General features: G+C 43.9%; 1 protein-coding gene across 1 annotated transcript in view; it reads right to left on the bottom strand.

The window, feature by feature from the left end:
• The window catches only part of LOC126481634 (uncharacterized), an 81,600-nt gene that overhangs the window by 19,631 nt on the left and 46,835 nt on the right, over positions 1 to 15,134 (bottom strand). The window contains exon 3 of the mRNA XM_050105532.1: positions 12,502 to 12,726. Within this exon, the coding sequence (XP_049961489.1) occupies positions 12,502 to 12,726 (225 nt within the window). The remainder of the gene's footprint in view (positions 1 to 12,501; positions 12,727 to 15,134) is intronic.

The raw sequence follows: 15,134 nt of genomic DNA, 5'->3' as shown, positions 1-15,134 counted from the left end.
TTGAACTATTTTTTGAACTGATTTCGGTTTGTGTGTTAAATACTTAACGACACTGCTTTACTTCTTTCTAAAAATTTTTATTTTCTTTCCTTGGAAAAACGAACTTACTGAGTTTGCCTTACGATTTGGGTACCCACTTATCACATTCTGATTTCGTTTTGCTTACGAATAAAAATGCCTAAAAATGATCGAGTGTTTCTGAATACACTTGAACAGCTAAAAGACTGAGGCCTTTGCGATCTCAAGAATCCAATGAAGATCGTAAGGCGAGACTTGCTGCAGTTCGAGAACATCAGAGTGTAACTCGCTCTCTGGAAACTTGTTCCGAAAGTGACGTGCAACACATGTCTGATCGAGAGCATCATTCATTATCTCGCTCCTCAGAACTTAAAAGTCACTTATCGCCAACGTAACATCATAGAAACGAAAATTTTAGTGGGGAAGCGCGCAGGCGAGCGAGATTTTGCGCCCCGAATCCCACCAGTTGTTAATAATTTGTGATTTCACTTTAGACGTGCATACTTTCCGGTGAGCTTATTTTAAACCATGACCATAAACAAAACGCAGGACCAGACGATGCGTGTTGCAGGCATGGGCCTTACAGACAATTGCTTTTCACATGGCCAGTTCTGCGCGGATCTCTCCTGTGTTAGTGATGCAAACAAGCTCTTAGCTTGTGTCCCCAATGATACTATTTCAAACATTGTATACAAAGAAGCTTTATAAGTCAAAAATAAATACCACACATACGAAATCTTGGGGGAAGCTATATAAAAAAGAAAATACCGATGCAACGCTGGGTTTCTCAGCTAGTAAGGACTAAATTAATTTCACCTTAGTTGGAAGAACCATTGCGAAAATACTATTCAGTGGAGTACGAAGTTAATCATTCGTAATTTCCTTTTAAACTGCGCTATGTTTTCAACAAGTCGTTTGATATCTTTTGGAACGTTACCGGCCAACATCAGTGACGAGGAAATGAACTCACTGACCAGCATAGATAACACTGCTGCATCGAACTGCGTCGCTAAGTTACAAACAGCTTTTGTGTACCTGCAGAGATAATAAATGTTGAATACTTAGATCTTCACGTATCCGAATCCATTCTGTAGTAACATTAGAAAGCTCCTACCGTCTTTGCAGAGAGTTTTTTAATTCCTTGTATAGTTTTCTCCGAAAAGAACAAATTTGGACACAGCAAGGGACATCTACTTCAGTCTCATTTGCAAAATAATAAAAATAATCATCATCTGACTCGACAGTAATAAGCCATCCTGAAATCTACTGTCTGGTTGCAGGGTGGGCACATTCGCCTTTAGAAGGAACTTATTACCTCGAGGATGAGGTTGGCTTGTCTTCCACCTGCTCGTTACCCTTTGTAGCCCCGCTGGTCTTCGTTGAAACCATTCTGAGCAGCGACGAACAAAGACAGAAGTTCCGTGCAGATAGCTAACATCAGTTAAGGAAACGGTTCTCAAAAAAAATGCAGTCTCTTAGGTGGTATTAGTTGCTATTTGAGAGAGACGCAAGATTTCCTGGCCTGCACCCGCCCAGTTACTAATTCGAAGAACGTCAACAAACGTGCATGACTATCTAAGCGTTGCGCGCTTTATTTCTAGCACCCTTACGAGACGGACTGGCGTAAAATATGTGAATATAGACATTTATTTTAAACTGCATCAATTTTTCGTTGAAGTTATATGAATGAATCAAAGTTCAAAATCAAATGGCCAGTAAAATCTTTTTCCAATGCTGAAATACGTTTCTGTTGGTATATCTTCTTCTCATCGTATACGTTGTCGTTGTTAATGCAGTAGAACAACGGCTATTAATCATAAATATGGATGTGCTTCACAATCCTGTCTCGCAAGTAAACGCTTTGTACTCCACGCTAAACACCCATAATAGCTTCAGCTTCATCCATATTAGAACGAAATCCTCGTTTCAAAACACGCATTGCAGTTAGAATTAAGGTTATTTGTTCTTCATTCATCTAGACAATATCTGGTGCGTCTGGCTAAAACGAACTTCATTCCTGGTTTCCAGAAGTATTTGACATAATATGTTATACCTTAACAACTGACTGAACCAGAACACCTTGTAGTTTGAGAAATGTATGACTGACATATGTTTTTCTTAGTTGTAGGCCCATAAACAATTACAAATGAGCCTACGTCTGTATACTGATGATTAGTATACGTAATCCTTAGTTCTACACTGTTATTGGCATCAACAATGTTTAGTAAACTGTGGATCTGTAATCCTGGGGTAACAATAATCAACGGTCAAAGTAAGATCGGAACAGAAATCACGCGCATGACCTCAGAAATCGTAACATAGTGTCAGATACGTGCATGTGAACAAAAAACTAATGGTCTGTTTTGAGAATTAATCGAGTAACATACATGAAATACACTGAGGTGACAAAAATCGTTGGCTGGCTGCTGTGGCCGAGCGGTTCTAGGCGCTTCAGTCCGGAACAACGCGGCTGCTACGGTCGCAGGCTCGAATCCTGCCTCGGGCATCGATGTGTAAGATGTTCTCAGGTTAGTTAGGTTTAAGTAGTTCTAAGTCTAGGGGACTGATGACCTCAGATGGTAAGTCCCATAGTGCTTAGAGCCATTTGAACCATTTGAAAAATCACATATCAACGTACACATATGGCGCTAGTATCGCGTACACAAGGTATAAAAGGGCGGTGCCTTGGAGCACATACTCGTATAATTTGTAATCGGGCGATTCATGTCAAAAGGTTTCCGACGGAATTATGGCCACACGACTGACGCTGAACGTGGAATGGTTGTTGGCACTAGGCGCATGGGACATTCCATTTCGGAAATCATTAGCAAATACGATATTCCGAGATCCACAGTGTTAAGAGGGTGCCGAGAATACCAAATTTCAGGCGTTAACTCTCACCACGGACAATACAATGGCCAATGGCCTTCACTTTACGACCGAGTAGAGCGGCCTTAGCGTAGATTTGTCAGTGCTGACAGAAAAGCAATACTACGTGAAATAACCGCAGAAATCAATGTAGGACGTACTAAGAACGTATCTGTGTGCAGAGAAATTTTGGCAGCAGACGATCGTATGCCTTCCCTAAGAGTGCCATTGCTAAGAGAACAGCATCGCCGTCAGCGCCTCTCCTGGGCTCGTGACCATATTGGTTGGACCCCAGACGACAGGAAAACCGTGGCCTGGTCAGATAAGTCGCGATTTCAGTTGGTAAGCGCTGATGGTAGGCTTTGAATGAGGCGAAGACCCCCACGAAGCCATGGATCCAAGCTGTGCCGCCATCGGAGGTTCGAGTCCTCCCTCGGACATGGGTGTGTGTGTTGTCCTTAGCGTAAGTTAGTTTTAAGACAGATTAAGTAGTGCGTAAGCCTAAGGAGCGATGACCTCAGCAGTTTGGTCCCATAGTCCTTACCAAAAATTTTCACATTTTCCAAGCTGTCAACAAAGCACTGTGAAAGCTGGTGATAACGGTGTGGGCAGTGTTCAAATGGAATGGAGAGGGTTCTCTGGTCAAACTTGTAAGTAGGCTGTTTAGGTTTTTATGTTGGTAACGTCACGTAGCGCTCTGTATGAAAATCCTGGCTGTGGTGTGTGCAGTCTGTGGCTGGTTGGCATTGTTGGAATAGTCGCTGTTGTAGTGTTGGGCAGTTGGATGTGAACAGCGCGTAGCGGTGAGCAGTTGGAGGTGAGCCGCCAGCATTGGTGGATGTGGGGAGAGAGATGACAGAGTTTTGAGAGCGGATGATCTGGACGTGTGTCCATCAGAGACAGTAAATTTGTAAGACTGGATGTCATGAACTGATATATATATTATGACTTTTGAACACTATTAAGGTAAATACATTGTTTGTTCTCTATCAAAATTTTTCATTTGCTAAGTATGCGTATCATTAGTTAGTGCCTTCAGTAGTTAGAATCTTTTATTTAGCTGGCAGTATTGGCGCTCGCTTTATTGCAGTAGTTCGAGTAACGAAGATTTTTGTGAGGTAAGTGATTCATGAAAGGAAAATTTTTTGTTAGTCAGGGCCATTCTCTTGTAGAGATTATTGAAAGTCAGATTGCGTTGCGCTAAAAATATTGTGTGTCAGTTTAGTGTTGACCGGAATAGGTAAAGAGCGAAATGTCTGGGTACGTTCAGTTTTGCTCGGCTGTTTGAAAATCAAATAACGTAAGGGGTTTTCCAGCACAGTAATTCATTAATTTTTCTAAGGGGACGTTTCAAACTGAACTGATCATCGACTGAGAATGGCTATGTTTGGCTACTTGGAGACAATTTACAGCCATTCATGGATTTCATATCCCCAAACAAGGATGAAATTTTTATGGATGACAGTTCGCCATCTCACCGGGCCACAATTGTTCGCTGTTGGCTTGAGGAACATTCTGGACAGTTCGGCCAAATGATCTGGCCACCCAGATCGCCCGAAAGATCGAGTGGTTAATCCGTACACAACATCCTCCACCGGCACAACTTATGGAATCATGGGTGGTTACAGAGCCTACATGGCTCAGTATTCCTGTAGGCGACTTCCAACGACTTGTTGAGATCATGCCACGTCGAGTCGCTGCATTACGCTGGCTAATGGAGGTATCCCATGACTTTTGTCACTTCAGTGTAGTTGAAAACACTGATCACCTTACAGTTATCTGTGTATTTTTCAAAACCAGATTTTAATACAATTATAAGTGGCAATATATTGGCAACTGTTGCGCAAGGAAATCGGCACTACGTGATTCCATTTAGTGTATACTGATGGAAGTTTACCACCAAACAGTATACACTAAATGGTTAAAATGGCTCTGAGCACAATGCGACTTAACTTCTGTGGTCATCAGTCGCCTAGAACTTAGAACTAATTAAACCTAACTAACCTAAGGACATCACACACATCCATGCCCGAGGCGGGATTCGAACCTGCGACCGTAGCGGTCGCTCGGTTCCAAACTGTAGCGCCCAGAACCGCACGGCCACTTAGGCCGGCTGTATACACTAAACGCCAAAGAGTCAGCAGAGAACTCTAAAACGTCGGAGGTTCGAGTCCTCCCTCAGGCATGGGTGTGTGTTGTCCACAGCGTAAGTTAGTTTAAGTTAGATTAAGTAATGTGTAGGCCACTACCTAAGTAGTTTGGTCCAATAAGACCTTACCACAAATTTCCAAAAAGAACTGTAAAAGTTTTGGTGTCTGAGTGATCAAAGTAACCACGGCGTTCAAAGTGCCTCAGTTTACGGTAACTTGTTCGTAAATAACCTTTTCTGTTTATTATTGATATGTAGACTGATGCGCCAAAACGTGACGACCACGTCCTTAATAGTGCGTTAGTCCATCTTTGAAACGCAATACAGCATTTTACAGTATCATCAGATCCGACGCAGATTTATCCTGTTTTTCATTGCGGGCAAGCCTCCATCTCAAAATTCTGTGATGAGACATAGATGACCAGCATATTGTCACGTTACAGTGGTTGCACCGTTCTTGAACCTGTTTTCATAAATGCTCAATACAGCAGCACTTGAACAGCCGACTACTTCGTCAGCATGTTCGCCCCCAGGCGCCGTACGTCGAAGTCGCTCATGTCAGCGAATTTCCCCATTAGCGGTCCGTATTTTCGGTGGAATGAGTACCCACTTGACGGCGAACTCTTCCTAAGCACAGAGGGACGGCAGGCGTCAGGCGTGGGAACGGGGGGGGGGGGGGGGGGGAGGAGGGGAGCAAGACAAGTAAGTAAATGCTATTCACTTATTCCCCGCAGGATCGTCGTTGGGTGGAAGACGGTGCAACCTGGCTTGAGGACTGGCATGAGGTTGTGTGGAACCGGCGTCTTCTTCTGGTTGCTGCGGAAGAGCTTTGCTCCTGCAGAAAGTCGGGCCAACGAATAGTCGGCCGGTGGTGCACCTGATGGCCCAGCCTCTGAACGAGCCCCTTGGTGGACCGCTGTGCCTCGGCGTTGAAGATAATCATTTCCAATGAAATGAACACCCTTAGCTGCTTACAGGCGTTGACATACGTCAACGGGGACAGATGAAAATGTGTGCCCCGACCGGGACTCCAACCCGGGATCTCCTGTTTACATGGCAGACGCTCTATCCATCTGAGCCACCGAAGACACAGAGGATAGCGCGACTGCAGGGATTTATCTCTGGCACGCCTCCCGCCAAACCCACATTCTCAACGTCCAGTGCGTAAACAAAAACTGTTTACAACGTAACACAATGGCGTAGAGGAAGTCGAGACGAACAGTTTTATTCATGAAACTTGTTGTCTAGTACCTCAAACTGACCTACAAAAATGAGCTAAGTTACAGCGCTTGCGCGTCACGCTGTTTTTGCAACGTTTTCTCGCTCTGTACGTGTAAACTATTAGACCCAGAGAAAAAAAGATTGTGCAGTTGCCAGTAGGCTCTGTACAAATTTAGTTATATTTAGACGGTTCAACCATTTCGCAAATCGAGGATCTTGACGATTTTTGCCTGTTACCGACGTTAATACGATAACACAATGGTCCCTGCGACCAAGACTTTCGGCAATGTTTTAACTTCTAGTTTGAAGTCGGATAACAAATGACAAAAGAAATATTTTTTCGTTTGATATAATTATAAATTAACAAGTTTCTGATATTTTGCTTTTCCTGTACTGTGAAACCTTTCTTCTTGCCAAATTTCATGATCTTACGTCAAGGGGAGGGGCCCTACAGGTTTTAGCACAGTAAGTGAGTTTGCGACTAACAAAATATGTGACATAAATGGCCATATCTTTCGACTGCATAGGCTTAGAAACTAACGTTTATTCTATTGGCAAGGTATCATAGACCTTAGTATGCGACATAGATTTCAACTTCAAATGTCTACCTGTTCCTTAGAAAGAAGGGGTCTTAACAGACAGTCAGACAAATCATTTTTTCATTTGATATGCAGACTGACAGTTTTAGGATTTTTTCTTTTGGTTGTACTGTGACACCTTCCTTCTTGCCAAATCTCATGAATCTAGACCAACGGCAAGTACGCTGCGGCCTTTGATGAGTGAATTTGCGAGCACCAAGGTATGTGACATAAATGGCCGTATCTTTTGAGCGCATTGGCTCAGAAGCTTCACATTATTACATCGTCCAGGAACCGTAGACGTTTATATGTCGCCGAAATTTCAACTCCATACGTTTACCAGTTCCTGCGAAGAAGCACATATAGACAAACAGGAGGACGGACGGGCGGACAAAAAAGTGATCCTATAATAGTACGGTTTTTACTGACTGAAGTACGGGAACATAAAAATAAATAAGACCTTCTTGTTGGAAACTGAATGAATAATTTTGAACTGGAGTACCAGAGATAATACTGGAAATAATGCGTGGCGCGCACACGCTGTAGGTTAGGTGGTTTTTGTAGGCCAATTTGAGGTATTTTCCAGACTACACACACTATTAAGTATCAAATTGTTCGTCTCTACTTCATCTACACCACTGTAGTACTCTGTAAGTAATTATCGTTCACACCCTGTATAATTGCAACTGCATACCGCAGTCTACACTTGAGCTACACTATGTGATGAAAAGTATCCGGACACCCACGAAAAACATACGTTTTTCAGATTAGGTGCATTGTGCTGCCACCTACTGCCAGGTACTCCATATAAGCGGCCTCAGTAGTCATTAGAGATCGTGAGAGAGCAGAACGGGCGCTCCGCGGAACTCACGGACTTCGAACATGGTCAGGTAATTGTGTGTCACTTGTGTCATACGTCTGTACGCGAGATTTCCACATTCCTAAACATCCCTAGGTCCACTGTTTCGGATTTGAAAGTGAAGTGGAAACGTGAAGGGACACGTACAGCACAAAAGCGTACAGGCGGACCTCGTCAGTTGACTGACAGAGACCGCCGACAGTTGAAGAGGGGCGTAATGTGCAATAGGCAGACATCTATCCAGACCATCACACAGCAATTCCAAACTGCATCAGGATTCACTGCAAGTACTATGACAGGCGGGAGGTGAGAAAACGGATTTCATGGTCGAGCGGCTGCTCGTAAGCCACACATCACGTCGGCAAATGCCAAACGACGCCTCGCTTGGGGTAAGGAGCGTAAACATTGGACGATTGAACAGTGGAGAAACGTTGTGTAGAGTCACGAATCACGGTACACAATGTGACAATCCGATGGCAGGGTGTGTGTATGGCAAATACCCGGTGAAGGTCATCTGCCACCGTTTTTAGTGCCAACGGTAAAATTCGGAGGCGGTGATGTTATGGTGTCGTCGTGTTTTTCATGGAGGGCGCTTGTACCCATTGTTGTTTTGCCTTGCACCATCACAGCAGCGGCCTACATTTATTTTTTAAGCACCTTCTTGCTTCCCACTATTGTAGAGCAATTCGGGGATGGCGATTGCATCTTTCAACACGATCGAGCACCTGTTCATAATGCAAGACCTATGGCGGAGTGGTTGGATATCAATAACATCCCTGTAATGGACTGGCCTGCACAAACTCCTGACCTGAATCCTACAGAATACCTTTGGGATGCTTTGGAACGCCGATTTTGTGCCAGGCCTCACCGACCGGCATCGATACCTCTCCTCAGTGCAGCACTCCGTGAAAAACGGCCTGCCAATCCCCAAGAAACCTGGCAGAACCTGATTGAACGTATGCCTGCGAGAGTGGAAGCTATCATCAAGGCTAACGGTGGACCAACACCATACTGAATTCCAGCATTACCAATGGAGGGCGCCACGAACTTGTAAGTCATTTTCAGCAAGGTGTCCAGATACTTTTGATCACATAGTGTGTATAGCCGAAGTGCATTCTGCAGTACATGCTTCTATTTTCTTTTACGATGAATGCGTTTTCCTTAAGTTCGTTTTGAGGTTGTGTTATCCATTACAGCTGCAGTGCTTTTTTCTTTCGATATCCCGCTTTCTCTCCGATTTTCTTTTCATCTTTGACTGAGGTTCCTAGTCATAACCGAAATATTTTCTAGTCGGATGCAATAAATTCTCATAATAAATGGGGTCTTTTTTATTTTGGTTTCAAAATATGGATATTGATATACTCGTAATCACCATTATGTTTCCACTGAAGCGTGCGCACAGCTTCACTGGTCTAAGGCGTCGGCTAGCACCGTAATTTCCACTTTGCACCTTTTTTGCTCTATCGTCATCAGTCTTGAGGTATTATGATACCTCCAGATTTTATTTTTTTCTCGGGTGCGCAAGGAGCTGAACCTTTTCTGGCTTATGAATCATGTACGATACACATCACACTTGAGGAGCTCTCTTGTTCGTCACTCTGCCGTGCACCACGAGGTGTCAGCATTGATCCTGCAACTGCACAGCATATCACGTCGAAGTGAAGGTAAAGACATATCCTTTTCCGGTTACGGGTGTTTCCACCTGCTTTAATAACTTATTGAAGCTGTGCGGCAGGTCCTGGCGGAGGTTCGGGTCCTCCCTCGGGCATGGGTGTGTGTGTTTGTCGTTAGGATAATTACGGTTAAGTAGTGCGCAATCATAGGGACTGATGACCTCAGCAGTTAAGTCCCATAAGATTTCACACACATTTGAAAATTTTTGAACATTCCTCAGTTAATAACAAACTACAAATTAATATTATAACAGTTAAATAAATTTTAAACTTTTGGATATCATATACAGGAAGTTTCATAATGTTTGGCCGTCCGCCCCTGGTAGCTGAGTGGTCAGCGCGATGAAATGTCATTCCTAACGGCCCGGGTTCGATTCCCGGCTGGTTCGGAGATTTTCTCCGCTCAGGGCCTAGGTATTGTGTGGTCCTTATCATCATCATTTCATCCCCATCGACACTCAAGTCGCCGCCGTGGCGTCAACTCGAAAGACTTGCACCAGGCGAACGGTCTACCCGACGGGAGGCCCTAGCCTCGCGGCATTTCCATTTCCATAATGTTTGGACGATTTCAAACTTGAATAATGTGCGCTAAGAACAAGATATATCGACGGTGGTGCCAACTATAGCGCGGAGTATCAGGCTTCATCTCATACACAGGTCAGTAATCACGTCGTAGTGGTCGAAGCAACATTGTGCGTCCGTGGTGGAGTGCCATTTTCGCTATGGCGAATCTATCGTGCGAGTGCAACGTGCCTTTCGTGAGAATTTCAAGATTCAGCCTCGACATCCAGTTTCTGCTCGTGGAACGATATGGAATTGGGTAAGAAACTTCCGTGCAGCTGCCAGTGCATCGAACTGAAAGTCAACAGGGGCTCGGAAAACCATCGGCACTCCCGACAACGGACTAGCTCGCCTGATTCAACCATGGTCATACTTTCACTTACGGTGTTATTTGAAGGCGAGAGGGTACTCCGACTAGCCGAGAAGCTTGCAACAGAAGGAGGGTATGACGTCAAACGGGCCAACTTGGAGCAGGAAAGGCACCACAGGACATTTTAATTTTCACTGTCTATACTTTAACAAATAAGTATATAAAACTTTGTCAGCCTAACCAGGAAGGATTCAGGATTCACACTCATAGCAGTGGAAGTTCAAAAAAATAACAAAATAGTTCTTTTTACATGTGAAATTTCATTTTTTCACTTACTATTGGCTGCATTTGTTGCTATAGGTACATTTTTCTTCATAAGTAAGAGAGATTTTTCGATGCATTTTGCACTGCATACTAACCATACATACAGGTGTATGAAACTCAAGAATTAATTTAATTTATGAAAAAAATGAATGAGCTGTTACATTTTAAACATGTTTAGAAAAACTCAAATTTCATAGTTAATTATCTCAATTTTTACCAAAGATTTTAATAGATTTGAAAAATTCTAGAGTTTCATACACCTATAAGTATGGTTTGTAAGCTGTGCAAAATTCATCGAAGAATCTCTCTTACCTATGAAGAAAAGTGTATACAGCTACAGAAGCAGCTTGTAACAGTGAGAAAATGATGAAATTACACATGTAAAAAAATTATTTTGATATGTTTTTGAGCTTCCACTGCTATGAGTGTGGATCCTGAATCCTTCCTGGTCATGCTGACAAAGTCTTATGAATTGATCTGTAAAAGTATAGACAGTGAACATGAAAATGTCCTGTGGAGTCTCTTCTGCTCCAAGTCGGCCCGTTTGACGTCCTACCCCACTTAAAAGATCGAATCCACGATGAAACTTCGAGAATTCCTCCGGCAGTTAAGAAAGACGTGCTCAAAATATGCGTTGAAACGCCTCGAGTATAGTGTAGTCGCGAATGGTCGTCATCTGTCCGATGTAGTACTCTATAAGCAAACTGGAATAAATGCCTTACCATTTGTAGATTGTTCAACTTTGTTCCGTGATTAGTTTGTGTGTTATTCAGATTAGAAATTGTCAAAACATTGTGAAATATCTTGTATTATACCTGGGGACTCAATGTCAACTATTTTTATTTTTTAGCTTGTTTATTAGGCTTTACTGCCATGTTTAGAAAAACAGTTCAAAATACCCGACAGCAGGCTGCAAAGGCCTTACCTTTGTACAATTTGAGCAGTGCAAAGTGTTCCTTTGCGTCACTATTGACAGAAATTGCTTCACAAATTCCACAAAAAATTAAATTAAATTAGGACAAGTAAAGTTAATACCAATACATCTGGTAATATTAGGAAAGATAGAAATACTTCGAAAAATTTTGGAACGATGATTTTGTTTCAGTATAAAGAGTATATGTATCGTATGACTGTTTTTTTTTCTTTTGTCGTAATAAAGCAACAAGAAGCTATAAAGCTGTGTGCGTAATTGTCCTGTTTAAGTCCTGAGGTATCACATATGATACCATCTATAATAAATCACTATGTTTTCAATACATTTTTTAGGGTCATTCATTGTTAAGTAGAGCTAACACAAAGCAATTAACACAATAATGGCCCATTTATACTTTTAATATGTGCTCAGGACTGAAGAGGTTATGATACCATTTACCAATCGTTTCAGATGTAACTTGCGTAACACTTCTCAACTTAAATCAGGTTCAAGGAAATGTGCATCCTTGATGTGTCAGAGTTTGCTCTTAGTTGAAACTATAGGACATAATTAGTGAAAAATAATGTTATTTGAAAGTCTTAAGAGTATGAATCTTCACTGTAAGAAGCTTCTCGGCTTGGTATCTGACGGCGGTAGCTGTTCCAACAGTCGGATGGTATTGTATGACGTAGTACTGATAATATCTTGTTTCCTGTCACTGCCACCGTTACCTTTCAGTACTGCATGCAGCGAGTGTCTTCACTGAACACATCAAAAATTTAACCCATTTCCAGCCTAATTATATGGAACATTTCTGTGATTTTATCTTCACATGTTACGTCTGCTTTCATTCATGATTACATAGTCACACTGAACACTGTGGTGCCTGCTAGCTAAGCCCGACTAGTTCGGCTGAGCCGGAAAGCTGACGGTACTGACCGCGGCCATCGATTCTGCTGCTGCCATCAGCCACCAGGCGCAGAGTCTTCTTACCGTGAACGAGTAGTAAGAGTAGAGTGGGACGTACCTGATCGTCGGCATGGCAACCTCCACCGAGTGCCTGGAAACCCACCCAAAGCGCGGCGGCGACGTTGAGGAGCCACAGCATGTAGCCACGGGCGGCCATCGACATCATGAACGCCGAGTACGTCAGCAGCTCCAGGCCCGGCGTCGGAAAGCCCAGCATGGTTTCCACGTCCCACAGCTCAAGGCCCAGGGACTTTTGGATTTTCTTCACTGACCTTATTCTGCTCTGTGGACAGTCAAAGAGTAACTATGGAGACCAAGAGGTTGTTGCTGGACACTGCAGTGAGGCTGGATGTGACAGATGCACAGCGGGAACAGAAGACCGCGCCTATTAGGTTGCCAAGGATGCGAGTGTTATCTCATACAATTTTCTATTTCCTTTGACCAAAGTAATTTCAGAACACTGTCAGAAATGTCGGGCATAAAAGAAGAGAGACGCGGAAGGCAGAATATACTGGCGCTCAGGTTGATGCTATGTTCCTCGACTTCCCGAAGGCGTTCGATACAGTTCTGCATTGTCAACATCTTCTTGACTGTTCGTTAACGTTAATCCACTCCAGTACGGGTTCTCTTGTACACAAGATTCGGCAGTTTTATTTATTATTATTAACACTACTGGCCATTAAAATTGCTACACCACGAAGATGACGTGCTGGAGACGCGAAATTTAACGGACAGGAAGAACATACTGCGATATGCAAATGATTAGCTTTTCAGAGCATTCACACAAGGTTGGCGCCGGTGGCGACACCTAGAACGTGCTGACATGAGGAAAGTTTCCAGCCGATTTCTCTTACACAAACAGCAGTTGACCGGCGTTGCCTGGTGAAACGTTGTTGTGATACCTCGTGTAAGGAGGAGAAATGCGTACCATCACGTTTCCGACTTTGATAAAGGTCGGATTGTAGCCTATCGCGATTGCGGTTTATCGTATCGCGACATTGCTGCTCGCGTTGGTCGAGATCCAATGACTATTAGCAGAATATGGAACCGGTGGGTTCAGGAGGGTAATACGGAACGCCGTGCTGGATCCCAACGGCCTCGTATCACTAGCAGTCGAGATGACAGGCATCTTATCCGCATGGCTGTAAAGGATCGTGCAGCCACGTCTCGATCCCTGAGTCAACAGAGCAAGACAACAACCATCTGAACGAACAGTTCGACGACGTTTGCAGCAGCATGGACTATCAGCTCGGAGACCATGGCTGCGGTTACCCTTGACGCTGCATTGCAACAGGAGCGCCTGCGATGGTGTAATCAACGACGAATCTGGGTGGACGAATGGCAAAACGTCATTTTTTCGGATGAATCCGGGTTCTGTTTACAGCATCATGATGGTCGCATCCGTGTTTGGCGACATCGCCGTGAACGCACATTGGAAGGGTGTATTCATCATCGCCATACTGGCGTATCACCCATCGTGATGGTATGGGGTGCCATTGCTTACACGTCTCGGTCACCTCTTGTTCGCATTGACGGCGCTTTGGACAGTGAACGTTACATTTCAGATGTGTTACGGCCCGTGGCTCTACCCTTCATTCGATCCCTGTGAAGCCCTACATTTCAGCAGGATAATGCACGACCGCATGTTGCAGGTCCTGTACGGGCCTTTCTGGATACAGAATATTGTTCGACTGCTGCCCTGGCCAGCACATTCTCCAGATCTCTCACTAACTGAAAACGTCTGGTCAATGGTGGCCGAGCAACTGGCTCGTCACAATACGCCAGTCACTATTCTTGATGAACTGTGGTATCGTGTTGAAGCTGCATGGGCAGCTGTACCTGTACACGCTATCCAAGCTCTGTTTGACTCAATGCCCAGGCGTATCAAGGCCGTTATTACGGCCAGAGGTGGTTGTTCCGGGTACTGATTTCTCAGGACCTATGCACCCAAATTGTGTGAAAATGTAATCACATGTCGTTTCTAGTATAATATATTTGTCCAATCTGCATTTCTTCTTGGTGTAGCAATTTTAATGGCCAGTAGTGTATTTATATTTAACTTTGTAGCCCGTGCCCTTCCTGTCGCCATATCGCTATTTACCTAAGATAGGGAAGTCCTGGGCGTCACATGTCCCTAAATTATGTACTTTCTTCTGTGTGTGATCGTACACTGCCAAAAAAATTTTGTACACCTGGAAAGACAACATCGATTTTGGTCTAATGATAGCATTTGCCATATGGGGGATAATAAATGTGCTTATAATGGTTTCAACGTTGTCCACCAACAGATTGCATAGTGGCATAGCTCTCTGAGCGCCATCTATGTCTATCCTGTAACAGGGAATGCTTACAGCCAGAAGGCTTAGTGTGGCGCAGATGAGTGAAGCAAACACGCAACCACGGCACTGAGACGCACTTGTGCTTCCTACAACCAACTGAGCGAGTTCGAAAGGGGTCAAATTGAGGGCTACCAATTGGCGAGTTGGTCTTTTCTGAGATTTGACATACAAGTTGGACGTGCTGCGTGAGATGTGCAACGATGCTGTTATCAGCGGTCACGTGAGTATTCTCACACACGCAGACGAGGTTCTGGACGTCCGTGCAGCACAGAAGCTCGCCAGGATCGCCGTATTGTAAGGGCAGCAGTGGCAGACCGTACAGCTACCAGAACACATGTAAGAGGGCTTGTGA

Source organism: Schistocerca serialis, chromosome 5 (genome assembly GCF_023864345.2).
Source record: "Schistocerca serialis cubense isolate TAMUIC-IGC-003099 chromosome 5, iqSchSeri2.2, whole genome shotgun sequence".
NCBI classification, from domain to species: Eukaryota; Metazoa; Arthropoda; class Insecta; order Orthoptera; family Acrididae; genus Schistocerca; species Schistocerca serialis.
Note: the sequence above shows the minus strand (reverse complement) of the source record. Positions and strands in the feature narration are given on the sequence as shown.